The 19,317-nt window shown below is 48.4% G+C and overlaps 1 protein-coding gene across 4 annotated transcripts in view; it reads left to right on the top strand.

Annotated features, from left to right (window-relative positions):
- The window catches only part of AP2B1 (adaptor related protein complex 2 subunit beta 1), a 79,815-nt gene that overhangs the window by 34,966 nt on the left and 25,532 nt on the right, over positions 1-19,317 (top strand). For all 4 annotated transcript variants that reach the window (XM_035342820.1, XM_035342817.1, XM_035342818.1 and 1 more), the window contains exons 10-14: positions 1,205-1,320; positions 2,471-2,636; positions 3,160-3,258; positions 6,243-6,502; positions 10,475-10,667. In XM_035342820.1, coding sequence (XP_035198711.1) covers positions 1,205-1,320; positions 2,471-2,636; positions 3,160-3,258; positions 6,243-6,502; positions 10,475-10,667 — 834 coding nt within the window. The remainder of the gene's footprint in view (positions 1-1,204; positions 1,321-2,470; positions 2,637-3,159; positions 3,259-6,242; positions 6,503-10,474; positions 10,668-19,317) is intronic.

Here is a 19,317-nt window from a genome sequence, read left to right as displayed (position 1 = left end):
TTCAGGGCAGAGTCTCATTGTACCAGTTTGCAAAGATAGTGCAAATGCTGGTTTATAAAGAGCCTTCTTGGCTGATCCCCATGCTGGCATTGCCACTGTTTGTGCTTGTAGGCTGTGTTTGTAAGATACCACTGCAACAGTCACGAGGGCAGAAAAATATCACAGTGAGGTTTTTAGTCTTTGCTTGTCCTAAATTTAGCCGTACAAGTCACCAGGTTTGTCCTTGAGATTTTTGCCCATTCTCAAAAAAAACTGTTTCCTGCAACTTACTCAAATGCCATTTCATTCCTCTGCCTCCTGCCCAGCCTTGAGAGCTGTGAAAGCGGAGGGGACTATTAGCTCACTTGAATTGAAAAATCCACCTACGATGCTATTGTTTGTGCCCTACGACATCTGTCTTGATCCTGAATGCTTTATGAATGTGCTGATGGTGACTGCCTAGGCAGTGTCATGAGCAGTCTGCTTCTCACATTAATCACCAGCTGTGTAATGAGGCTTCATATGTGCTCTGCTAATAGCCAAATCACTATCCTTATTTCAGGCTTTCTAGTGCTGGAGTTTGTTGCTCCTGTGTTGTCCTGCATCACTGCTATTTGGGAACAGACCTCCCTGAATTGTTTGCCTCTAATTCAAGCTCTTGTTCCTGGAGCGTGCCAGCGACCAGTCCTTGTTATCCTACAGGGTCCGTGGCAGGGAATTATGAACTTAGTGTGAAAGCTGCATTGGCAACAGCTGGATTTCTGTTTATGACTGTACTTTCACACATTGCTAGTGACCTCACCCCCAAGTCTCCCAGCCCTGATTGCCATGGCTTGGCCAAGTCCAAGAGAGCTCATTCAGTGACATGTTTCACCTGCTAGCCAGCACGAGGGTGATGTAAGTAGTAATGCAGGCAATTTTCTTAATGTCTCTGGCATGATCGTCCAACCATCTACTGGCACGGTTGCTTTGACCATTTTTATTTATTTTTTACAGGAGTTGGGGTCAGTTGTTCCCTCCATTGTCTAGTGTCGTAAATTCCCTGGTTAACAGGCACTTGTCACCCAGCAGGGTTTTCTGGACACATATCGAGTTGGCAGCTGTAGTGCTTTTATTTTTTCCCCTCTTGGCCCTTCTTCATACATACCAGGTTCCTCAGCATGGGCCATGGAAGAAGTAGTTCTTCAACTTGTTTTAATTATGCTGCTTGTGTTCTTCCCTCTAGCAATCTGCGGAGCGCTGTGTGAGCACACTGCTGGACCTCATCCAGACCAAGGTCAACTACGTGGTCCAGGAGGCCATCGTGGTAATCAGGGACATCTTCCGCAAGTACCCCAACAAGTAGGTGAAAGTACTACATCGTTTTTGGAAGCTTTTGTCTGTTTTATCATCACAGTCCAGCAATGCGAACCCCAGTCAGCATAGCTTACCAGGCCACTGAAGCCAAGGTGGTTTTCCTTCGGAAAAGCAGTGTCTGTTCTGGTCCTCGCTGCTAGTGTGGCAGGATTCAGATGTCGGCTCCAGACAAGATGCCAGCCTGACAGAATTAATTTGAGTGGAAAGCTTTTCCTTCCCCCAACTCTGTATGCATGCTAAGTATAAGACTTCATCAAAAGCAAGTAAAGATCTTGTGGAGGATGCCAGAAGGAAAATTTGACCAAGTTTGCAGCATTAGGCTTCTGTTTTTGCTCGTTTCCTCTAGAAGGCTTATATAAAATCTCCTGGAAATTCATGGCTTTCATGGTCTGAAATTCCAGGCAGATTGTGCTGAACAAAATGCTGCTGGCTTTCTCCATCAAGTGTTCTCTCTGGCTTGGGCAGTATTCATCTTATTTTAAGCAGTTTGTGCAATAAAACACTGTCTCTTCAGCTACAGAGTAGTGCAGTAGTGTCTTTCAGCAGAGACTTCATGATCACCTAAAAAGTAATATGGGACATCTGCAGGTCTCTCTGGCAATTTCTGCTGTCAGTTAGAAGATGGATTGCGTGCTTATGACAGGAATACCCACCCACGGGGATCGGGGAAGCTAAATAACGAGTGTGGGGTATTGTCTGTTTAACAGCAAAGCCTTTGGGGAAGTGTAATATCCAATTTTAGAGTTGAAGTCTCTAGTTTTAGAGTTGAAGTCTGAAGATGCCAGTGAGGCTGCAGGGTCGGGCACAGATTCATGGTTTGACCTGTTTGGATAAAACATCCCTTTAGCAAAAATGAAAGGGAGGCAGCTTTGTCTTGATTTCCACATCTGGGTGGTCTTGCTATTACAGAAACTGTGAAGCTCTTGAGAACCCTGTGAGATCTTAACACTCAGCCTGGGGAAAGAAAAACCCTAGGAATATTGTCAGTTGAGTGAAAATGCTGTTTATTTCACGTTGCGTAGAAATACTAGACATTGTAATTCAGTGCAGGATTCTCTGCAGAATGTTGTGGGCTGAGATGGAGTAATGCAAGTTGAATTCACCCTAGTAACCCACCTGTATTCTGATAAATCAGGTACGAAAGCATCATTGCCACCCTGTGTGAGAACCTGGATTCCCTGGATGAGCCAGATGCCAGAGCTGCCATGATCTGGATAGTGGGTGAATACGCAGAAAGGATTGACAATGCAGATGAGCTGTTGGAGAGTTTTCTGGAGGGCTTTCATGATGAAAGTACTCAGGTAAAAATTGTGTTACACATCTTGTCTGTAGTGTTTCATGCAGTGTGTCTGTGGGACCAACTGTAAATATTACTGTGGTGGTCAGAAATACCGCCCAATGAAAACTTCAGTATTTAGCTAAAATAAAACTCCTGGGACTCTGCAGACTTGTTTTGTGGTCTTAACTCCCAAACATTTTTATTTTTTTTTTGTGGGTGGCTAAGACAGAGCTGTAGGGCTTTCTGAATGTTGGATACTTCTTGGGGAATAGCCCTACTAGAGACAAGAACATACAGAAGAATGGTGATGAGATGCATCACAATATTACATAAATCTCAGTGTACTGATCAGGGACTTGTTTGCAAAAGTGTTTTACAATAGACAAGAGTCTGAGTCTCATTATACTGGGTTTCCCTGACAAAGAATAGTGTGATGTTAGAAAACATGGGATGTGAATTTCATACTAGTAAAGGATGTTGAGACCCAGGACACATTGCTAAAGCAAAGCCGACTCTAATCTCTCTCCTGCATACCTTTCTCTTAGGTGCAGCTCACCCTGCTGACTGCTATTGTGAAGCTGTTCTTAAAAAAGCCTTCTGAGACCCAGGAGCTGGTTCAGCAGGTCCTCAGCCTGGCCACACAGGTAAGCCAAGATGCACAGTGAACCAGAGTCCTCCAGCCCATGTGCTGGCCTGCAGTGTGCTGTGTCCCATCTGCTAGACTGATCAGCCTCCCTGGTAGACAGGGTTCAGGCATGTTTTCCTCTCTCCCAAAGAGAAGGGGGTTGACTCCATTAAGAGCTGCTCTGTGCCTGTTACCATGCCATCTGGCGTCTGCTCTCTGCTTCTTAGCTCTTGCTTCATCCTAAATCCCTCCACATTCCCCCACCAAATTGAATGTTAGGCGCAGGGTAGAGTTCTGAAGAAACCAAATGCCTTCTCCTTGAAAGGTGGCTTGCAGTTAAAACATCTGCTGCTCTGACAGAGGGATAGGGCCAAGCAAAGACTTTGTTCTGTGAACAGCAAAGCTTAAACGATGCTATAAAAACAAAAGAAATAAGGTTTAGGTTTTTTCCTTTCTACTTGGATACTGTCAACCAGTGTGGCAGCTTTGTTGGAGGCTGTAACAGTGGGTTAGGATTCCAGATTCATTATGCATGAGGAGCGGGGTTGTGAGCTCAGATCACTGCAGGTAGGGCTGGGCTTGAGCTGGAAGAAAGGAGTGCTGTAGCTCTGGAGGACAGAAGCAGAGATGTGGTGGTGGCAGGAGTGAGACCTCAGCTAAACCTACTGCACTCCCTGTGCAGTGATGTAGCCCAAAAAGAGCATTTCCTCTCCAGGCCTGCTGTACCAACTGATGTAAATAGTCCTGACAGCAATGAATGGGCAGCAGTCGACTCCAGGTTTTCTGCTCAAACAGTCATCAGCTAGCCTTTTGGCCCTCTTTGCTGGAAAAAGTCATGGCTATGGACTTCTTGGTACTTCTGTTCATCTTGCAGGGGGTGGTGCATTAGGCAGGGACAAGAAACCTAGCCTGCTCTTCTTGCTTCCGAGTGTTCAAAATCTGCTATTAGGCGGGCCCTTGGCTCTTCTTTAGAGAGGGCTGGGCCAGAGGCTGGGTATGTCATTTGTCTAAGCCAACAGAGGAAAGGTACTAAGTGTTAAAACCCACTCTGCTGAGTCATAAAACACTTAATGGCACCCTAGGAATATAATAGGCGTCTGTTTTTTCTCTGTTTGTCACAAATGTTGATTCAGTCTGGCTTTTTGTATTTTATATGAATAATAAGTCAATGTAGGATAACTGGCTGAAAAACACTTTTGCTTCAAGGTCTGATTTCTAGGTAGAGATACTGTTTTTCACTTGAGTGGGAGAGTAATTACACATGTGTTTCTTTCCCCAGCTTGGGTATTGTTGCACTTTGAGTGCCTCTTAGGGCAGGTCTGCGCAGCAAACTGCAGGTGTGATTGTAGCAGGAGCCAGTGTAATCCAGCCAACACTGGTAAAAATAGCACTGAAGCAGCTGGGGATGGGAGGGACACAGATGTGGAGTAGTGATCAAGGTCCCTAGCAAGCCTGGAACCTAACGGATGGTACAGAGCCTCTACATCTTCATTGCTGTTGTCTGCCTGGAATGGGTGGGTAACTGAGCTAGCACAGGTTCATTGGTATGCTCTGCAGGTGTGCATGCAGGCCCTGGAGACTGGAGAATTAGGAGAAATGTGGAAAGGAAAGATCCGAGCCTCTTGTTCCAGTAGATTTACTAAAGTTTCAAGTCTGTTTATTTGGCTGTAAGAAGAAACAGTCAGTCCTGAATCTGGATGTGCCTGAAAGTAGGTAGGAGCGCGTGGTCTTTTCATGTCTGCCTTTGCAAAGGCCCTGTCTGATCCTGAACTGCCTGCTGAAGGCAGGATGAGGATATCCTGGTAGGGATTGCTAGGGGCAACGGGTGTAAAGAGTTCAGAACTCCGCCATCAAACTGAAAAACAGCACTGCAGAGAAATCTGTCAGTTGACCCAGACGATGTATCTAGGTCCTTGTGAGCAAAACGAGTTTAGTGTGCCCAGCTTCGTTATAAGCAGAGGTTTTGCTGTGTGCCTGCGAATGCCTTGAGACAGAGGGCAGAGAGGCAGGTTACAGCAGGTCAGCAGCAATGTGAATGAGATCACAGAAGAGCAGAAGAAATGCCAAGGAGGAGGGCTAATGAGGTGTAGGATAAACTGCCAGAATTTTACAGGAAAAAAACCTCGGTAGCATCTACCCTGTTATTCCCCTGATGTGGGGATTAAAAAATCCCAGCTCTTTCTTCAATGAACAGTTTGAACGTGTTACGCTACAGCATAAAACCCCAGCACCTCTCTATCCCTAGAACACTAGCTGCAAGCTATCACCACTTACTTTGTTGTTCTGGGCAGAGCTGTTTGAAATGGAGAGGAATTAATTCATGCAGCGGCAGGGCTGTCTGCAGTAAAACTAGGATATTATTGACAGCTGGAGAACTGATGAGGTGTCTTTACCACGTACCATTAGTATCTCCCCATACTTCATTAGATAACTAAGGTGCAGGATAAATAAGGCCTCTTTTGTTGTGAAGAGTACTGCTTATTAAGATCCCTCCTGTAGCTCTGCAGGGTCTCTGTCCAGTGAATGCCCTTGCGTAAGGCGCATATTTCTAGGAATCCTGGATCTTTCTGTTGCCAATACAGAATATAACATGTTTATTCTTAGCATGCAGTGGTCATTTTGATTCACCCTCTTTTGTCCTGTCCACAACCGCTTGGAGTTCTGATTTCTTTTAAGTGTCAGGAGAAGTTGGAAAGCAGTTGATAGCTCTGTGGGATGGGGCAGCGGGGGGATGTGTAAATCCAGCAGCTTTTTTCCCCCTGACCAGATGGGTCAACTCTTTGGTTAGGAAGCCAGGCATTAATGCTTTGGGATTTATTTTTAATTTTGTGATGTTCATCACAATCGTTTATAACTTCGTTCTGAAATTGATGACTGTCACTACTGGATGGTTGTTTCATGTTTTGTTTTCTTTTTTAATCCACCAGAACCACTGCTAGAAAAATTAAGTGATCGGAGGAGTTAGTCCCCTTTAGAACTGACTGATGCATTGCTTTGTCGTAGGACTCTGACAACCCAGACCTGCGGGACCGTGGCTACATCTACTGGCGCCTCCTTTCCACGGACCCGGTGACTGCCAAAGAAGTGGTCCTGTCAGAAAAGCCCCTGATTTCTGAAGAGACCGATCTGATTGAACCAACTCTGCTGGACGAGCTGATCTGCCATATTGGATCTCTGGCTTCGGTGTACCACAAGCCACCCAACGCTTTCGTGGAGGGGAGCCACGGTATCCACCGCAAGCACTTGCCAATTCACCACGGGAGGTAAGCTGAGGCAATGATGGTGATAATGAGCAGGTTCGGTTGTTTCTTGCTAGTAAGCAGTCTTAAAGACACAAGGGTCTTCTAAAACACTCCTTGTTTTTTTACTGATTTTTGTAGAGGCTTGTGGATCATTCAAGGAGCCATTTCATTGTAGGATTTAATTCTGGGTGTGTAGCTTCTGAGTTCCTGGGTCAAAAGACAGGGAAAGTATCTTATAGCTTCTCCCCACACAAAAACTTCAGTGTTTTAGGGGAAGACTCTGGCTGTAAGGTCTCTGGCATAACAGCTGGGCTAACGAAGCAGAAGGTGGATAGGTGGTGAAAGGGCGTACTTCAGGAGAAGGAACAGTGAAAGCAAGTGTCTTACACAAGGGTACACTTTGGTTGTGTAAGATTTTGCTTCAGTGATGGGACAGCTTTACAAGCCTCAGTTGCATAGAATAATACCAGGTTCCTGGAACTGGCAAGAACCGGGATCTTCTGTGGTTAGAATGTGAAATGGGGAAGGATGAACAAGGCTACCTCTCTTACTTGGTGCCTGTAAAGCAAGGGGAGCGTAAAAGCCGTCTAGGCCCTGTCATTGAAAACTGTTCAGGCTTAAAACAAAATGCCTAGACTGATGTTGTTCTGTCTAACCTTTGGGGAAAAAATGCTTCGGCTTATTATCTGGAGCTTTAATGTTTCCCCATAATCACAGTCCTGAAAGTGGGTTAGGTCTGCAAGAGCAGGCATTGCAGCAGTCCCGGGCTGTGGTGGTGCTGCTGCTGTTGAGCCTGTTCCCATGGTTCCTCATTCAGGTAAGCAGTGCTATTTGCTAATGGTATTAATTACAAATCTAAGTGTGCTTTACAGCAGGAGGCAAAGCATCCAGGCTTACCTTTTAATAATATTCCCAAAGTGACATTTGGAGTGCTATTTTTTGCCGTTGCACTGATAAATCAGTGTGCGATGCTGCTTCTTTTCTATTTTCTGATACCACTTCTCTGCTATTCTTAGCAACTAAAGCTATTTCTGTCATATGACTAGCTTTGAGAAGCTGAGTTGTTTTCTCCCTGCCTATGAAATCAAGTCTGGCTGCACTGACCCAGGACCAGCAAGCACAAGTCTACCAGTCAGGCAAGAAAAGCAGTGGATGCTTCCCTCAGCTTCAAGATTTGCCACAATAGCAAAATGAGCTGGAGTCGGGGTAGCTTTGGCCTCCCATGTTAGCACCCTTCTCGTTTATTGCTGTTTCAGTAATGAACAGAGGGGTTTAATTAACTCAAGGAATTCAGCTACTGCAAGGAGTAATCTTTTTACTAGTTTCTGTGTATACAACACACTCGAAGCTAGTGCCCAGACAGCCAACTTTCCCCATTTTTTTCTGCTTATAGCAGTGTTGTACATTGTTCTTGTGTTGCTTACTACTGAATTACCCATTACTTCAGGAGAAAGCCTTCAGGGCTTAATCACCAGTGGTAAGATGAGGAACCCAGAGCTGCGGGCAAGTGTAAAGGGCTGAATGCTGATGCAGTGCTTTAGCCTGCTTGGTAAATTAAAAAACAAAAACGTGGTGTTGTTAGTGACATGCCAAGCTTCTCCAAAGTGAGGTCACTCGTAAAGAGGCCCCGTTATTGTGACTTTCCGCTTTCCTTTTAACCAAAGACAGATTGATCAGGCTGATGCCAAGGCCTCCTTGCACTGTGTTCCAGTGTACTGAGTGGCTGCTTGCAGCTGTGAAAGTATAGAGAGCAGCTCCCAGCTGCAGGGCTGTGGCAAGCCTGAATCTGTGCAGCCAGTACACTTTTACTGAATGCTAAGAAACCAGTTTGCCTTTTCCTAGTGCTGAGAGTGTGTGAAAAGATGCACAAAGAGGTACATGAAAATTTGTCATTTTAGAGAAGTTTAAGGGTGTCCAGTGGCAGATAACATCAGCCAGCTGTTTGGAGTCATCTTTGCTACTTCTGCACTCTGGTGATGACCGTTCTGGTGGCTGACCTGTCCACTACAGACCGAGGTTTTCCTTCAGATGGTGCAGTGAGATAGAGGTGGGAGTGTGGGGATGTCTGCAATGAATGTGGCTTAAGAGAGTAAAGATAGCTTTTCCTTGAGTAGATGGGCAGAATTAGCTGTTTGGTGCTTTTCTGTGTGCAAACGTAGGAGGAGGTGGTTGTGGTTGGCAGAATACACTCCCTCGCAGTGGATGCAGAGGTGTGTTTCCACACAAAGCACTGTAGGACAGGAAACCCAACTGCTTGCCACTGTCCAAGACTTTAAGCGAGAAAGCCTTTATCAAGTCTTTTGGCCCTTTATACCCCTCAGTCTTAATTCCTATCTTCCTGTCAGAGAAAATACAGAAGTGGATATACAAATCTCCTTAAAGAGGTCTGTTCTGTACAGCAAATAGAAGGCTTGGTTGTTTTTTGTTGTTGTTGTTTTGTTTTGTTATTTTAAATACAAACTGACTTAGCTTCGTCCTTTCCTAATTTCTTGCTGGGCTTTGGGGCAACTGCAGTTAAACAAGACCTTGAAGGATTGCTTTATCTCCATCAGAAGAAGGATGAGTAAGTGTTGAAGAGGTGTAGTGTTAAAGGGATTATATACTGGGAACGAACCAAGTGTGTGCACTACCAGCTTGTAATGTGCCTCTGCTCATACATGCTGTTCTTTCCCGTTCTCAGGTTGGGGGTGGGAGTGGATCACGGTAACCACTCGCTCTTCAGAAATGTTTTAGCTAGCTGTTCAGCATCCTCAGAAGTCTCCCCGCCGAAGGCAGAAGCAGAGAGGACAGCTAATATTAGTGCTATTAGAGGTCTAAAGCTTTTAATGCAAAGAAGCTTTCGATCCTTTCTGTCACTGCCTGGTAACTAATTCATTCAGCAGCCCTTATGCTGCATCTTTCCCTCTTGGCTCTGAAGTTGGTAGCAGCTTACACTGTAGTGCTAAAGCTTTCCCCTCAGCAGCTGAGTAGGGATAAGGAAGAGGATCATGGCTACTCAAAACCAGCAGCTGCGATCCTTAGAAAAGAGCCCCAGTGTTAAAACACCTTGTCAGTACACTAATTCCCAGGGCATTTCTATGCAATTACCTGTTGGCTGCATCCACAGTAATACGAGCTGGAAATAATTCTATCGGTTTCTGTTGGCAGCAGGACACAGAATAGATTTGAAGTTATCTAAAATATTACCGTGTCTGGATTTAAAGAATAAATATGTTGTAATGAGCTCTCCAGGAGCTACGGTGAGTGTTACTGTGTTTTTTCCCCTTGTAAAACTCAGTGGCAAATGGATATAAAACATAGCCAGACTGTTTCTGGTGAGAAACTTTAGGAATTTAAGAGTCATTTCTGGTAATTAACATGTCTGCTAATGCAGAGAAAAGGAAACTACTGGTGAAGGGAGGTACCAGTTTTAGATCGAGGTCTTTAATTAGGAAAGTGGTGGACCTTGGTGCAGGTCAGTAGAAGGTGTTAAATCTGGATCTGTGGGGAGTGGGCGAGTTTGCACCAGTTAGAGTAAGGGCTTAGGGGTTATGTCAGTGTTAGGTCTCTGAGGAAATTGACATTTTTGCAGGTTTACGTGTAGCTCTCCAGGTCCAGGGGGCTAAAAATCACCTTATTTGGCTTCTTCTGAGTAGGGAAATATCTGTTTTCAGTGCTGTAGTCTATGTAATACATAAGGCTCGTGATTTTGGAGAGGTCTGTGATTCTGCAGGGGGGGGGGGAAGGATTTCACACCTGAAAATTCCTGTTTCTGAACTGCAAATCGTGCACAATGCATAGCAGGTCCCAGTGCTCAAAGCATGTGTTGAAGGGCCACTTGCCAGAACAGCACCTTGTACACGGCAATGGTTAGGTCCGCTGCTGGGATAACCCTTTAGCTGCCTTCTGCTTTGGGCCACCTCTTGTTGCGTTCCCCCATGCTAGCAATCTCTAGCTGGAGGCTGAAGGTGCCTGACATCTCTCTTCTCTGCCTCTTGTTCCTCCCACCCGCAGCACTGATGCAGGAGATAGCCCCGTGGGCACAACAGCCACTACGAACCTGGAGCAGCCCCAGGTCATCCCATCGCAGGGCGACCTTCTGGGCGACCTTCTCAACCTGGACCTGGGACCCCCCGTCAACGTTCCCCAAGTGTCCTCCATGCAGATGGGTGCCGTGGACCTCCTGGGAGGAGGGCTGGACAGCCTGGTAAGCAGCGTGCTCTTTACCTTCAGCTGATGTGAAATAATTGGAGCTGTGCTCATGTCTGCAAAGCCTTTGCTTGTGCTTGTAATGCTCGGATCCTTAAGCTCCCCAGTGCTGAGACCTAAAACTCCAATAGGATTTAAGCAGTACCAATTTTTCAGCAGGTTTTCCTGCTCTAAAACGAATGTTGCTGCATGCAGTAGAATCCCCGTGGTACTGGGCATGTTTTCATGCTTTTTCTGCCTGTAGAAAAAAAATCTAGAAAGTTGTTTTAAAGATGTAAAGTGCCACACTGTTGTGTAATTAGTTCTGACTCCCATTCATGAGGGCATTTGTTCCACCCCGTTCCCAACCCTGTTGAATTTCAATGCAAAGCTCAGGGCTGCAGGCCGTAGCCCTGGGTCACCTCATTTATATATTCTCCAGAGGGTGTCGTGGTTTGGTATCAGTAATGTCTTAATTGCAGTTAGGTCGAGAGGGAAGCGCTCTGCACAGCCCCCCCCTTGCTGCAGCAGCCACAGGAGGGTATTCAGGGCCCTAAAAGGGTCAGGCCCCGAGTATGAATAATCACACGTTGCATCTGCTCTGGGGTGAGAGCTGAGAACGAGCTGCAGTGAGACAATCTGCTAGCGAGGAAACCGCTGCAGCGGAGAGGAGCTGGGGGCTGCGGTCTTACCCTGGTGGCAGCCAGGCAGGGAGAAGGGGTCACCATCAGCCCGGGATGCGTTCAGCCTTGTGGCTCACCAGTGGGATAAGGAGCAGGCTAGCTGTGTTTGCACCATGGAACCCAAATAAGACCACCCCGGTGAGGACAGCTGTGTGGGTTGCAGACCTGCAGTGGATTTGTTTGGCTTTGGTGCGAGGTTTGGCTTCCAGTGAGCTGGGCCGAGTTGTCTGTGGGCCTGTTTAGGTGTACTTCAGTCCTGAGGAGAAGCAGGTGTAGGACCCCTACTGCGCTGGATTCCTGTTTGCCAAAGATACTTCCTTAAGCTGCCACAATCTTAGCAAAGCAGACATTAAACAGCTCTCCAGCTCTGGTGTTTCATGAGCTGACGAACTGGAAACAGGCTAACCCGTAACGGCATCGCGGAGGGCAGATACACTTCAGTCTGTGTGCCGTCTGGGGGTCAGATGGCAGCTGGGGAAACCACTGTTCTCCCAGGGGTAGGGGACGAGGGCAAGTTTCAGCCCAAGTTGCTGGGAATGCACAGCGCAGGGCAGTACCCTTGCAGCCTTTGCTCTGCATTGCAAGAGCTGTAACTCAGAAACTGCAGAATCCTTAATTGTGCTGAGGCATCGCAGAAAACAGCGGCAATTCAAAATGACCAGGAGTTAAATTTCTCTGTTTGTGCCGTCTTCCAGCCTCCTTGTAGCCCTCCTTCCACCTCTTGTAGCCCTCTGTTCCTTGTTAGTATCAGAGGCAAATAAACGGACACGGCAGAAGGACTAAAGCTTGAGTTTGGGGAAAATATTTCTCTATCAGTTGGCATTAATGGGCCTAATTCAGTGACCCACTTGGGCAGGAGAGCTGTTAATTGACATGATAGTAGTCCTTTACTTCATATTTTTCTCGAGCCTTAAATAAATGGATGGGCTGTGGGGTGGTAGCTAACAAAGTGACTGTTTCTGGATGGGGAGAAGTGGTGCCTGGGGCTGTGTGTGCCAGCGAGCACTGTCTCAGCTGCGTTATTAGATGGGGAGAGCACTAAACAAAACCCTGAATGATGTTTTTTCCCCAGAATGCTTTCTGCTGGAGTTCTCTTGGATCAAATGTCCCGTCCTCTCCTTATCCCTCATGTACAGGCGAATTTTGTCCTGGTAAATCTCCATATTTCTCTGGCTGTTCATTCCCTAACGAGCCTGGTCTGTGTGCAAGTGAGAGAGATCTGTCTTTTTTTATTGCTGTGGACATGTGTTTAAAAAGAACCCAGCTGAGTTACCCTGGGCTGGAATTAACTAAATTGCTCGGCAGCATCTCTGCGCTGCTTGGCCAGCCAAGGGGATCGGCGCTTGAGGCTTAGGCAGGGTTATGCAGGGCCAAAAAGAGAGGCTCAGAATGCAGGTACGCGTGTGCCTGACTTGTAATTGTGGTGAGTGGGTGAGAGGTGTCCCCAGGAGCCTCCTGGAAGAAGGGCTGAGCTCCTCGCCGTTCCCCAGGAGCTAGAAATGGCCAGGGATGACGAGCACTGCTCAGGCAGTCAGTGGAGCTGGAGCTTGAAATAAGGTCGTCTGCCCCTGCCCTTTTGGTGTTGCATTCAAGCTGCTGCTTCGCTGGGAAGATGGAATGAGGCACCTGTTTCCCTGCGTGGAGTGCTGTGAGCAGTCTCTGTCTCTTTGCTCAGACCAGAAAGACTTTATTTCACTTTAGACCCTTGTGCTGCAAAAAACAGTCTGCCTGTTTGGTGGGGCAGAGATTTCCTCTGTGTGTACACACTGCTCTGGCCTGTCTTTTCCCATCCCTCTTATCACCTTAGGGGTCTGAAGAAGGGTACTGGACCATGGGAGGGGGCTGACCTCAGGCAGCCCTGAGCGTTTCCCAGCAGGGCTTTGCCTGCAGTCCTTTTTACGACTGCCGGCGATGGAGTTTCTCTCACCCCTGCTGTCAGTCTTGGTTTTCTGCTCATCACAAGCAGATCCCTTCTGGATCTCAGCTGACCCGAGAGGAACACGAGGCATTCAAATGCAGCAGATTTTCTGCATTATGCCTTTGGCACCATTTCTGCACAGCCTGAGTGGGGACGTACCTCGGGTGACCTGTCAGAGCAGAGCAGTCTCACGCCCTGCTTCCATTTTGCATGCAACTGCTTGATAACTAACTAAGCCTCTCTGCTGCAGAGGAAGCAAATGGTTTGGGATGTGCTCGAGTTGATGTATGAAATCATGGGCTGTTCTGCCATGGTGAGGTGGTGTCAGTGCTGCGAGTGTCGCAAAGGCAGCTGAAGGTCTGGAAGAGGCTGCTGGCAGGCTCTCAGCCAGTGTGTCACATCCAGTCAGTGTCATGGGTTGAGCCCTTTGGATGCTGCACAGAATGGTTTGGGTTGGAAGGGACCTCAAAGATCATCTAGCTCCAACCCCCTGCCGTGGGCAGGGACACCTCCCACTCGATCAGGTTGCTGGTTGCAGGTCTTGTATATTTGGTAATGCCTTCTTTTTGGGGATAGGATGTCTGTCTTCAGAAGGATGCTCTTGCAGCTGAAGTTCCACCAGGACTAACCCGGGAAGATAAGTGAAGTGTTAACTTCTACGGCAGATGCCATCCAGCATTTGTTTCTTAAACCATAGGGTTTTTCTCTTGCAGGCATTTGAAAGGACGCAGCATGCGATAAAACTGGATGAACACCAGATTAATATTGTTTGCTTGAATTTTCCTCGGTATTGCTAGGTTCTTATCCTATGGCCAGTGAGACTCCAGCTGCTTGAGAGGTTAATTTCTTCAGGGAATAACCCGTATTTTATCTCCATAGCGAGTCCTGTAATTGGTATTAAACGTAACGTGCATATCGTGCGTGCACAGATGCTGAGCATGTGTTAACAATTAAAAAAAAGGGGGGGAGCTTTTAGTACAAGAACAAGATATGCTTCGCTTTTAACCAGCGCAGACTTGCTACACGGCTGTTCTGCAGCGAACAGAGCCAGAACTGAGTATGCCCCGCGGTGTGCCCCTCTCAGCCCCACGCAGCTCTTCTCCTCCTCGCTTCTGCTTACTTTTTCTGTAAAATGCTGACCAAGGTCATGGTTACAAAGCTTGAGATCTCCAGCTCTGAAATGCTACTCCGTGATAGCAGCCACTAATGTGGGAGAAGCAAAATTTGCTCGGACAGCAAGTTGCAGGACGCTGAGAGCTGGACTTTGATGCTGCATCCCCTTGCAGCAGGATCCCAGCGGCTACGCTCCGTGCAGACTACAGGCAGCTCTCCAGCTCATCGTTTACTCTTGATGCAGTCCTACAAAGAGCACTGTAATAAGCCAGGGTCATTTTGTCTTTAAACCTTTTTGTGTGCTCATTTGCTCTGAAAATCCCGGGGCACGAGAGCTCTGCTGCCCGGCACACCGTGTGAGCCGAGCCTTTAACGGGAGCTGGGCACTGTGGCAGGGAGCCAAAGGGGCTGGCTCGAAACTCGGAGGCAGAGCAGTAAATCTGTAGGAATGGACGGGCTTGGATTGTCTGTTATGTAAGGATTTCATTTAATACTCTACCCACTCATCTACAAGAGTATTATTGATTCAAGGCTGGCAGCTCGTGAGATTGATTTATGTCCCAAATTGTAAGGCTGTTTGATAAACACTGGATATCCACGCTCTGTAATAGCCGCGTGTTCTGTAATACCTGCGCTGCTGTGCTGGCTTCGGGCTGTTCTCGGTGGAGCTGCTGCCCTCTGTGTAACCAGGTTGGGTGTTAGAGGGCTGACCCCACCTGTCTCCCCTGCACGATGGAGGGCTGCGTCCCAGCACTCCTCTTACCCTGAAGTGTGATTTGGGGCTGGGAGCTGAGCATCACCTTGGCCTCTCTTGCAGGCCTCCAGGGCTCCAGGCTTGGCAGCAAGGAAGAAATCCCTGCTCCTCCAGGCCCGAGTGCCCGCTGATCCCAGCGGCTGGGGAGCAGAGGCTGTTGGTGTGATCCCTCCCAGTCTGACCGCTTTTAAGTGGAGAGGCCAAAGCTTGGTCTCGGTGGGCAACGACCTGGCTTGTTCAGGTTGCTTAGGGCCTCAGCAGCGTTTTATTCAGAAAACGTGCTGTGAAGTTACTTCATCTGCTCAGAGTAGGGAGCCTCACTTAGCTGTGGAAGCCCAGCAGCAGCCCCCAGTCTGCCCTGGGTGCCAAATTCTTCTGCTGGCTCTGCAAGTGACTTGCTGTGTATAATCATAAGAAAGTTGCTTCATTTCCCTTTTCCTGGAACTACAGCGTGAGTGTGGCTATGGTAGCTCAGGCCCCAAATCCATTTATGCAGCGGATGCGATGCTTCCCCAGGGCTCTCCTCCAGCCTCCCACAACGATCTGAGCGTCTCCTTTCATCCAGGCTGTTCTGGTTTGATGAGCTACAAAGGACATCTGTTAGGATTTCTGACAAAGGGCACATGGCCGTTGCTGGAGCAGCGCTGATATGGAAAAGGAGCTCTTCTGGTGGGTTGCTCATTCATGTCTTACTAAAGGCTGTGCAAGTTGTTACCGTAGTAGGACTGCTAGAGCTTTGGGGAGTTGCTTTTTTACACTTCAGAAAACCCAAATGGTTAGCACTTAATTTCATTTGCTGATGGAAATCATTCAGCGAGGCAAAGCATTAGCAGTAAGTGCTCCTGAAGCTAGTGGCCGCAGCACCAGCAGTGTGACCTGTCCTCCACCACCTTTGGCAGAGCTGTCCTTGGTCTGGGCAGCTGTCCTGCTCTGCGAGCCTGCCTTGGCATGAAAACAGACAAGAGGCAGCAAGCAAGGTACTGAAAATGTCTTTGTGAGAGCCACGGCCGAGTCTGCAACAAGATACCAGGAGGCAGCCTGTGCATGGTCAGGCCTGCAGTTAAGAAGATGTCTTGAGCAGGATTAGCCCAGATCAAGCGGCCTGCTAGCAGCTCTGTGCTCAGCTCCGGTCAGCCCTGCCACCTGAGTTTTGTTCAGTAAGTGCCTGGTGTTCCTCGCTGCGATGTTCCTGAGTGCATGCCCTCAGCCATCTCCTTGAGCTTAACTCTTGGTTTGGGGAGCGAGGGAGGGGGGAGGCAGCAAATGTCTCCTTTTAACCTGTGAATTATCACTCCATGACATGCGTAGCTGCTCGGAAAGCTCTGGCTGTGCTGCAGATGCAAGGCAACCTGGTCGCTGAGCCATGGTGGTTGCAGTGTCAGTCCCTGGCTCCTCCTTCCCGTTATTTTTTGAAGCTCCAAATATCTCACGTCATGTTGCAGAAGTGATTGTAACCCCTCCGGATCACATGAGCACTTGGGCAGAGTCACTTCATTACAAGCTACTGTTAAAATGCAAATAAACCCTTCTGATGCAGTAACTCCAGCAGTGCTGGAGTTCATAAGTCAGCATAACCGCACGCAGCAGCTGAAGTCGTGGGGCAGGTGCTCTCAGAGCAGCCACGACGCCATCCAAACCAACTAATGCGAAGTGAAGACACCGATGCGGGCTGGGAAGAGGTGCTGGTGCTGGTCCTGCTGATGCAGGGCAAGCCTGGCCTCTCCTGCAAATCCACGTGGCTGCTTGAGCGCTGCCGTGGTAGGATGGTCTGGAGCTGTGGTGGGACTAAAGAAAACGCCCTGTTCAAGGGCTTTGTGTCGGGTGGCCAGGGCTCTGTGTTCATCCCCTGCTTATCATCGCAGACAGAGGCTCTGTGCTCTTCACCCAGAGGCAAGCCTGCCAGCTTTGGGCTTGGCTTTGGGGTTTTGTGGTGCTGCAAGCTCCCAACCCCAAGCTGCCCATCGGCTCTGGACCATCCCGAGCTGGAGCAGCAATCCTTCACCGCTCCGCATCACAGCGAGCACTCAGCCCCGCAGGGCTCACAGCAGCGCTATCAAGGCCTCTCCCCGTGGCAATCAGCTCTCGTGGCAGGCAGGGTCACGGCCTCCGTCCCTCAGGAGTGGCTGCCCGCCCGACGGATGGATGGAAACGGTTAAGCAGAGCCGCCAGCCCTTGGGAATTGGTTCAGCATCGCCTCACACCTGACTAATATCTGCTTCTTCCCTTCTGCCTCTCGCTACAGATGGGAGAAGACGCTCAGTGGGTAATTGGTTCCTGTCCCCTCTGCCTTCCTCCTTCCCTCGTGCTCACATCGCTGTTACCATCTCTTCTGCCTCTGGAGGCTGGAGGAAAGTTACGTCTGAGGTGTCTCAGGCGGACTGGGTGCTCGGGGCCTGTAGTTTCTGAACCAGGTGCTGCGGGAGGGCGACAGGCAAGAAAAATGGGGAAAGAGACTTCTGTGCCGCTGTGATGGGCAGCACAGCCCAGACCTGGTGTGGAACGTACTGTATTTGTTATTTTTCCCCCCTTAAATCTCTGTGTAGGTATGTTGTCACTTCTTTCACTGCCCAGCAGCTCTGCCTGCAGGGACCCAGTGAAGCTGCCCGCCCCTCGGAGCTCGCTGTGCGGCCTCGGGCCACCCGTCAGCATCACCCACCAGCAGCAATCGGTCCCGAGCCCCGGAGCCACGAGGGTGGCAGACCCCTGTGCGCAGACCCCCTGAGGAGCAGAGCTGGGCTGCAGCAGCAGGTCAGATCCTGGCATTGCCAAGAGCTCTTCTTTTTGCCACAAAGCAATGCTGGGTGCAATCTAGGGATGTAAAGAGGCTCGTGATAAATTCTCTGAGTCAACGAGTTTTTCTCCCACTTGTAAGGGGTGAGAGCTGGAGACTCGACTCAGGGCGAGCAATAAATCCAGATTCTACTCTTACCCTAAGGCCTGACGGCCAGGGAAAACGGAAGACCAACGGATAGCTTGAGGAACCCTATAGGTCTCTCCTCTCCTTGCTCACAGTGAGCACATGCAGATAGCAGTATACAGGTTTCTTTGAGGCTGGATTCCTAACCTGCAGCCCTGTGAGTGTAGTAGGAAATGGTAGCACGGTTAACATCTGGCTCGATTATGCAGAATTATTCCGGCATTTCCATAATACCCTTTGTAAAATGCTTGCTAAACCAGTCTTCCTCCTGCATGAGACAACAGTACCAGAAATCCTCCATGCATACAATCAGCTGGAAATGAACTGGATTATTTACTCTTTTTTTTCCTCTGGACTCCACTGCCTGTCAGCATAAAGTGTGAAGTTCATCTGTGTGCAAGGCTGTGAATAGAGATGAGGTGTAATAGATGCATTTATTACTCCTTAGTGAGCCAGTAACAAGGTGTAAATGATCTGATCTATTCATCTAAAAACATCTTGGCTGAAGAGCAGTCTGTAGAACACAACTGTGCTCTGCCAGGCTGTCTCAGTCAGACCTGACAGTGTAATCAGTGCTATTTTATACACTCGGTATTAATTGGATTTGAATCTTCTGGCTGGCTTTATTTGGTCCGATTGATCCTTCTTTTGACTTGGGAATCGCTCTCTCTTATCTATCATGGAAGTAAGTAAAGAAAAACGACTCGTGCACTGCCCTGCCACTGGCAGCAAGGGGCTGGAGCTGTGTGCAGAGAGGCGGCTGTTGAGGACAGTGAGGGACCTCCTATAACATTCCCCAGGACCTCAGGTAGGGATAAACTGAGACTCATGAGGGGAATAAAAGGAAAAAACCCTCACCCCTGATCTCACTTCTTCTTCCACACGTCATCGGGGCATGATCCATGTCTGTACATGACAAAAAGCCACACAAGGCAAGAAGCACGATGGTTTTCTGAGCAAGAGCCTGGGACACAGCCCTGGAGGTGTCTCTGTAGTGAGTAACTGCTGCAGGTCTGTGCTTGCTCTCCTGGCTATCAGTCACCTGTCGAGTGCCTTATAAATATTCACGGGAGTGATGCTGTACCCACCAACAGCACTTGCAGCCAGGTTTGGTGTCTGTCCTGAGCACTGAAATCTCTCAAGTGCATGGAGTGGTGCGGATGTTTCAAAACTGGGCTTTGTCACTGAGAAAGTGGTTCAGGTGCTTTGCCAAGAGAGTTCCTGGCAGGACAGCTGCAGGATGCCCTGGGAGACGGGCTCCGGAGAGGTTCTAGTGTTCATGGA

This window comes from Oxyura jamaicensis, chromosome 19, assembly GCF_011077185.1.
Source record: "Oxyura jamaicensis isolate SHBP4307 breed ruddy duck chromosome 19, BPBGC_Ojam_1.0, whole genome shotgun sequence".
Taxonomy (NCBI): Eukaryota; Metazoa; Chordata; class Aves; order Anseriformes; family Anatidae; genus Oxyura; species Oxyura jamaicensis.
This window is presented reverse-complemented; position numbering and strand designations above follow the sequence as displayed.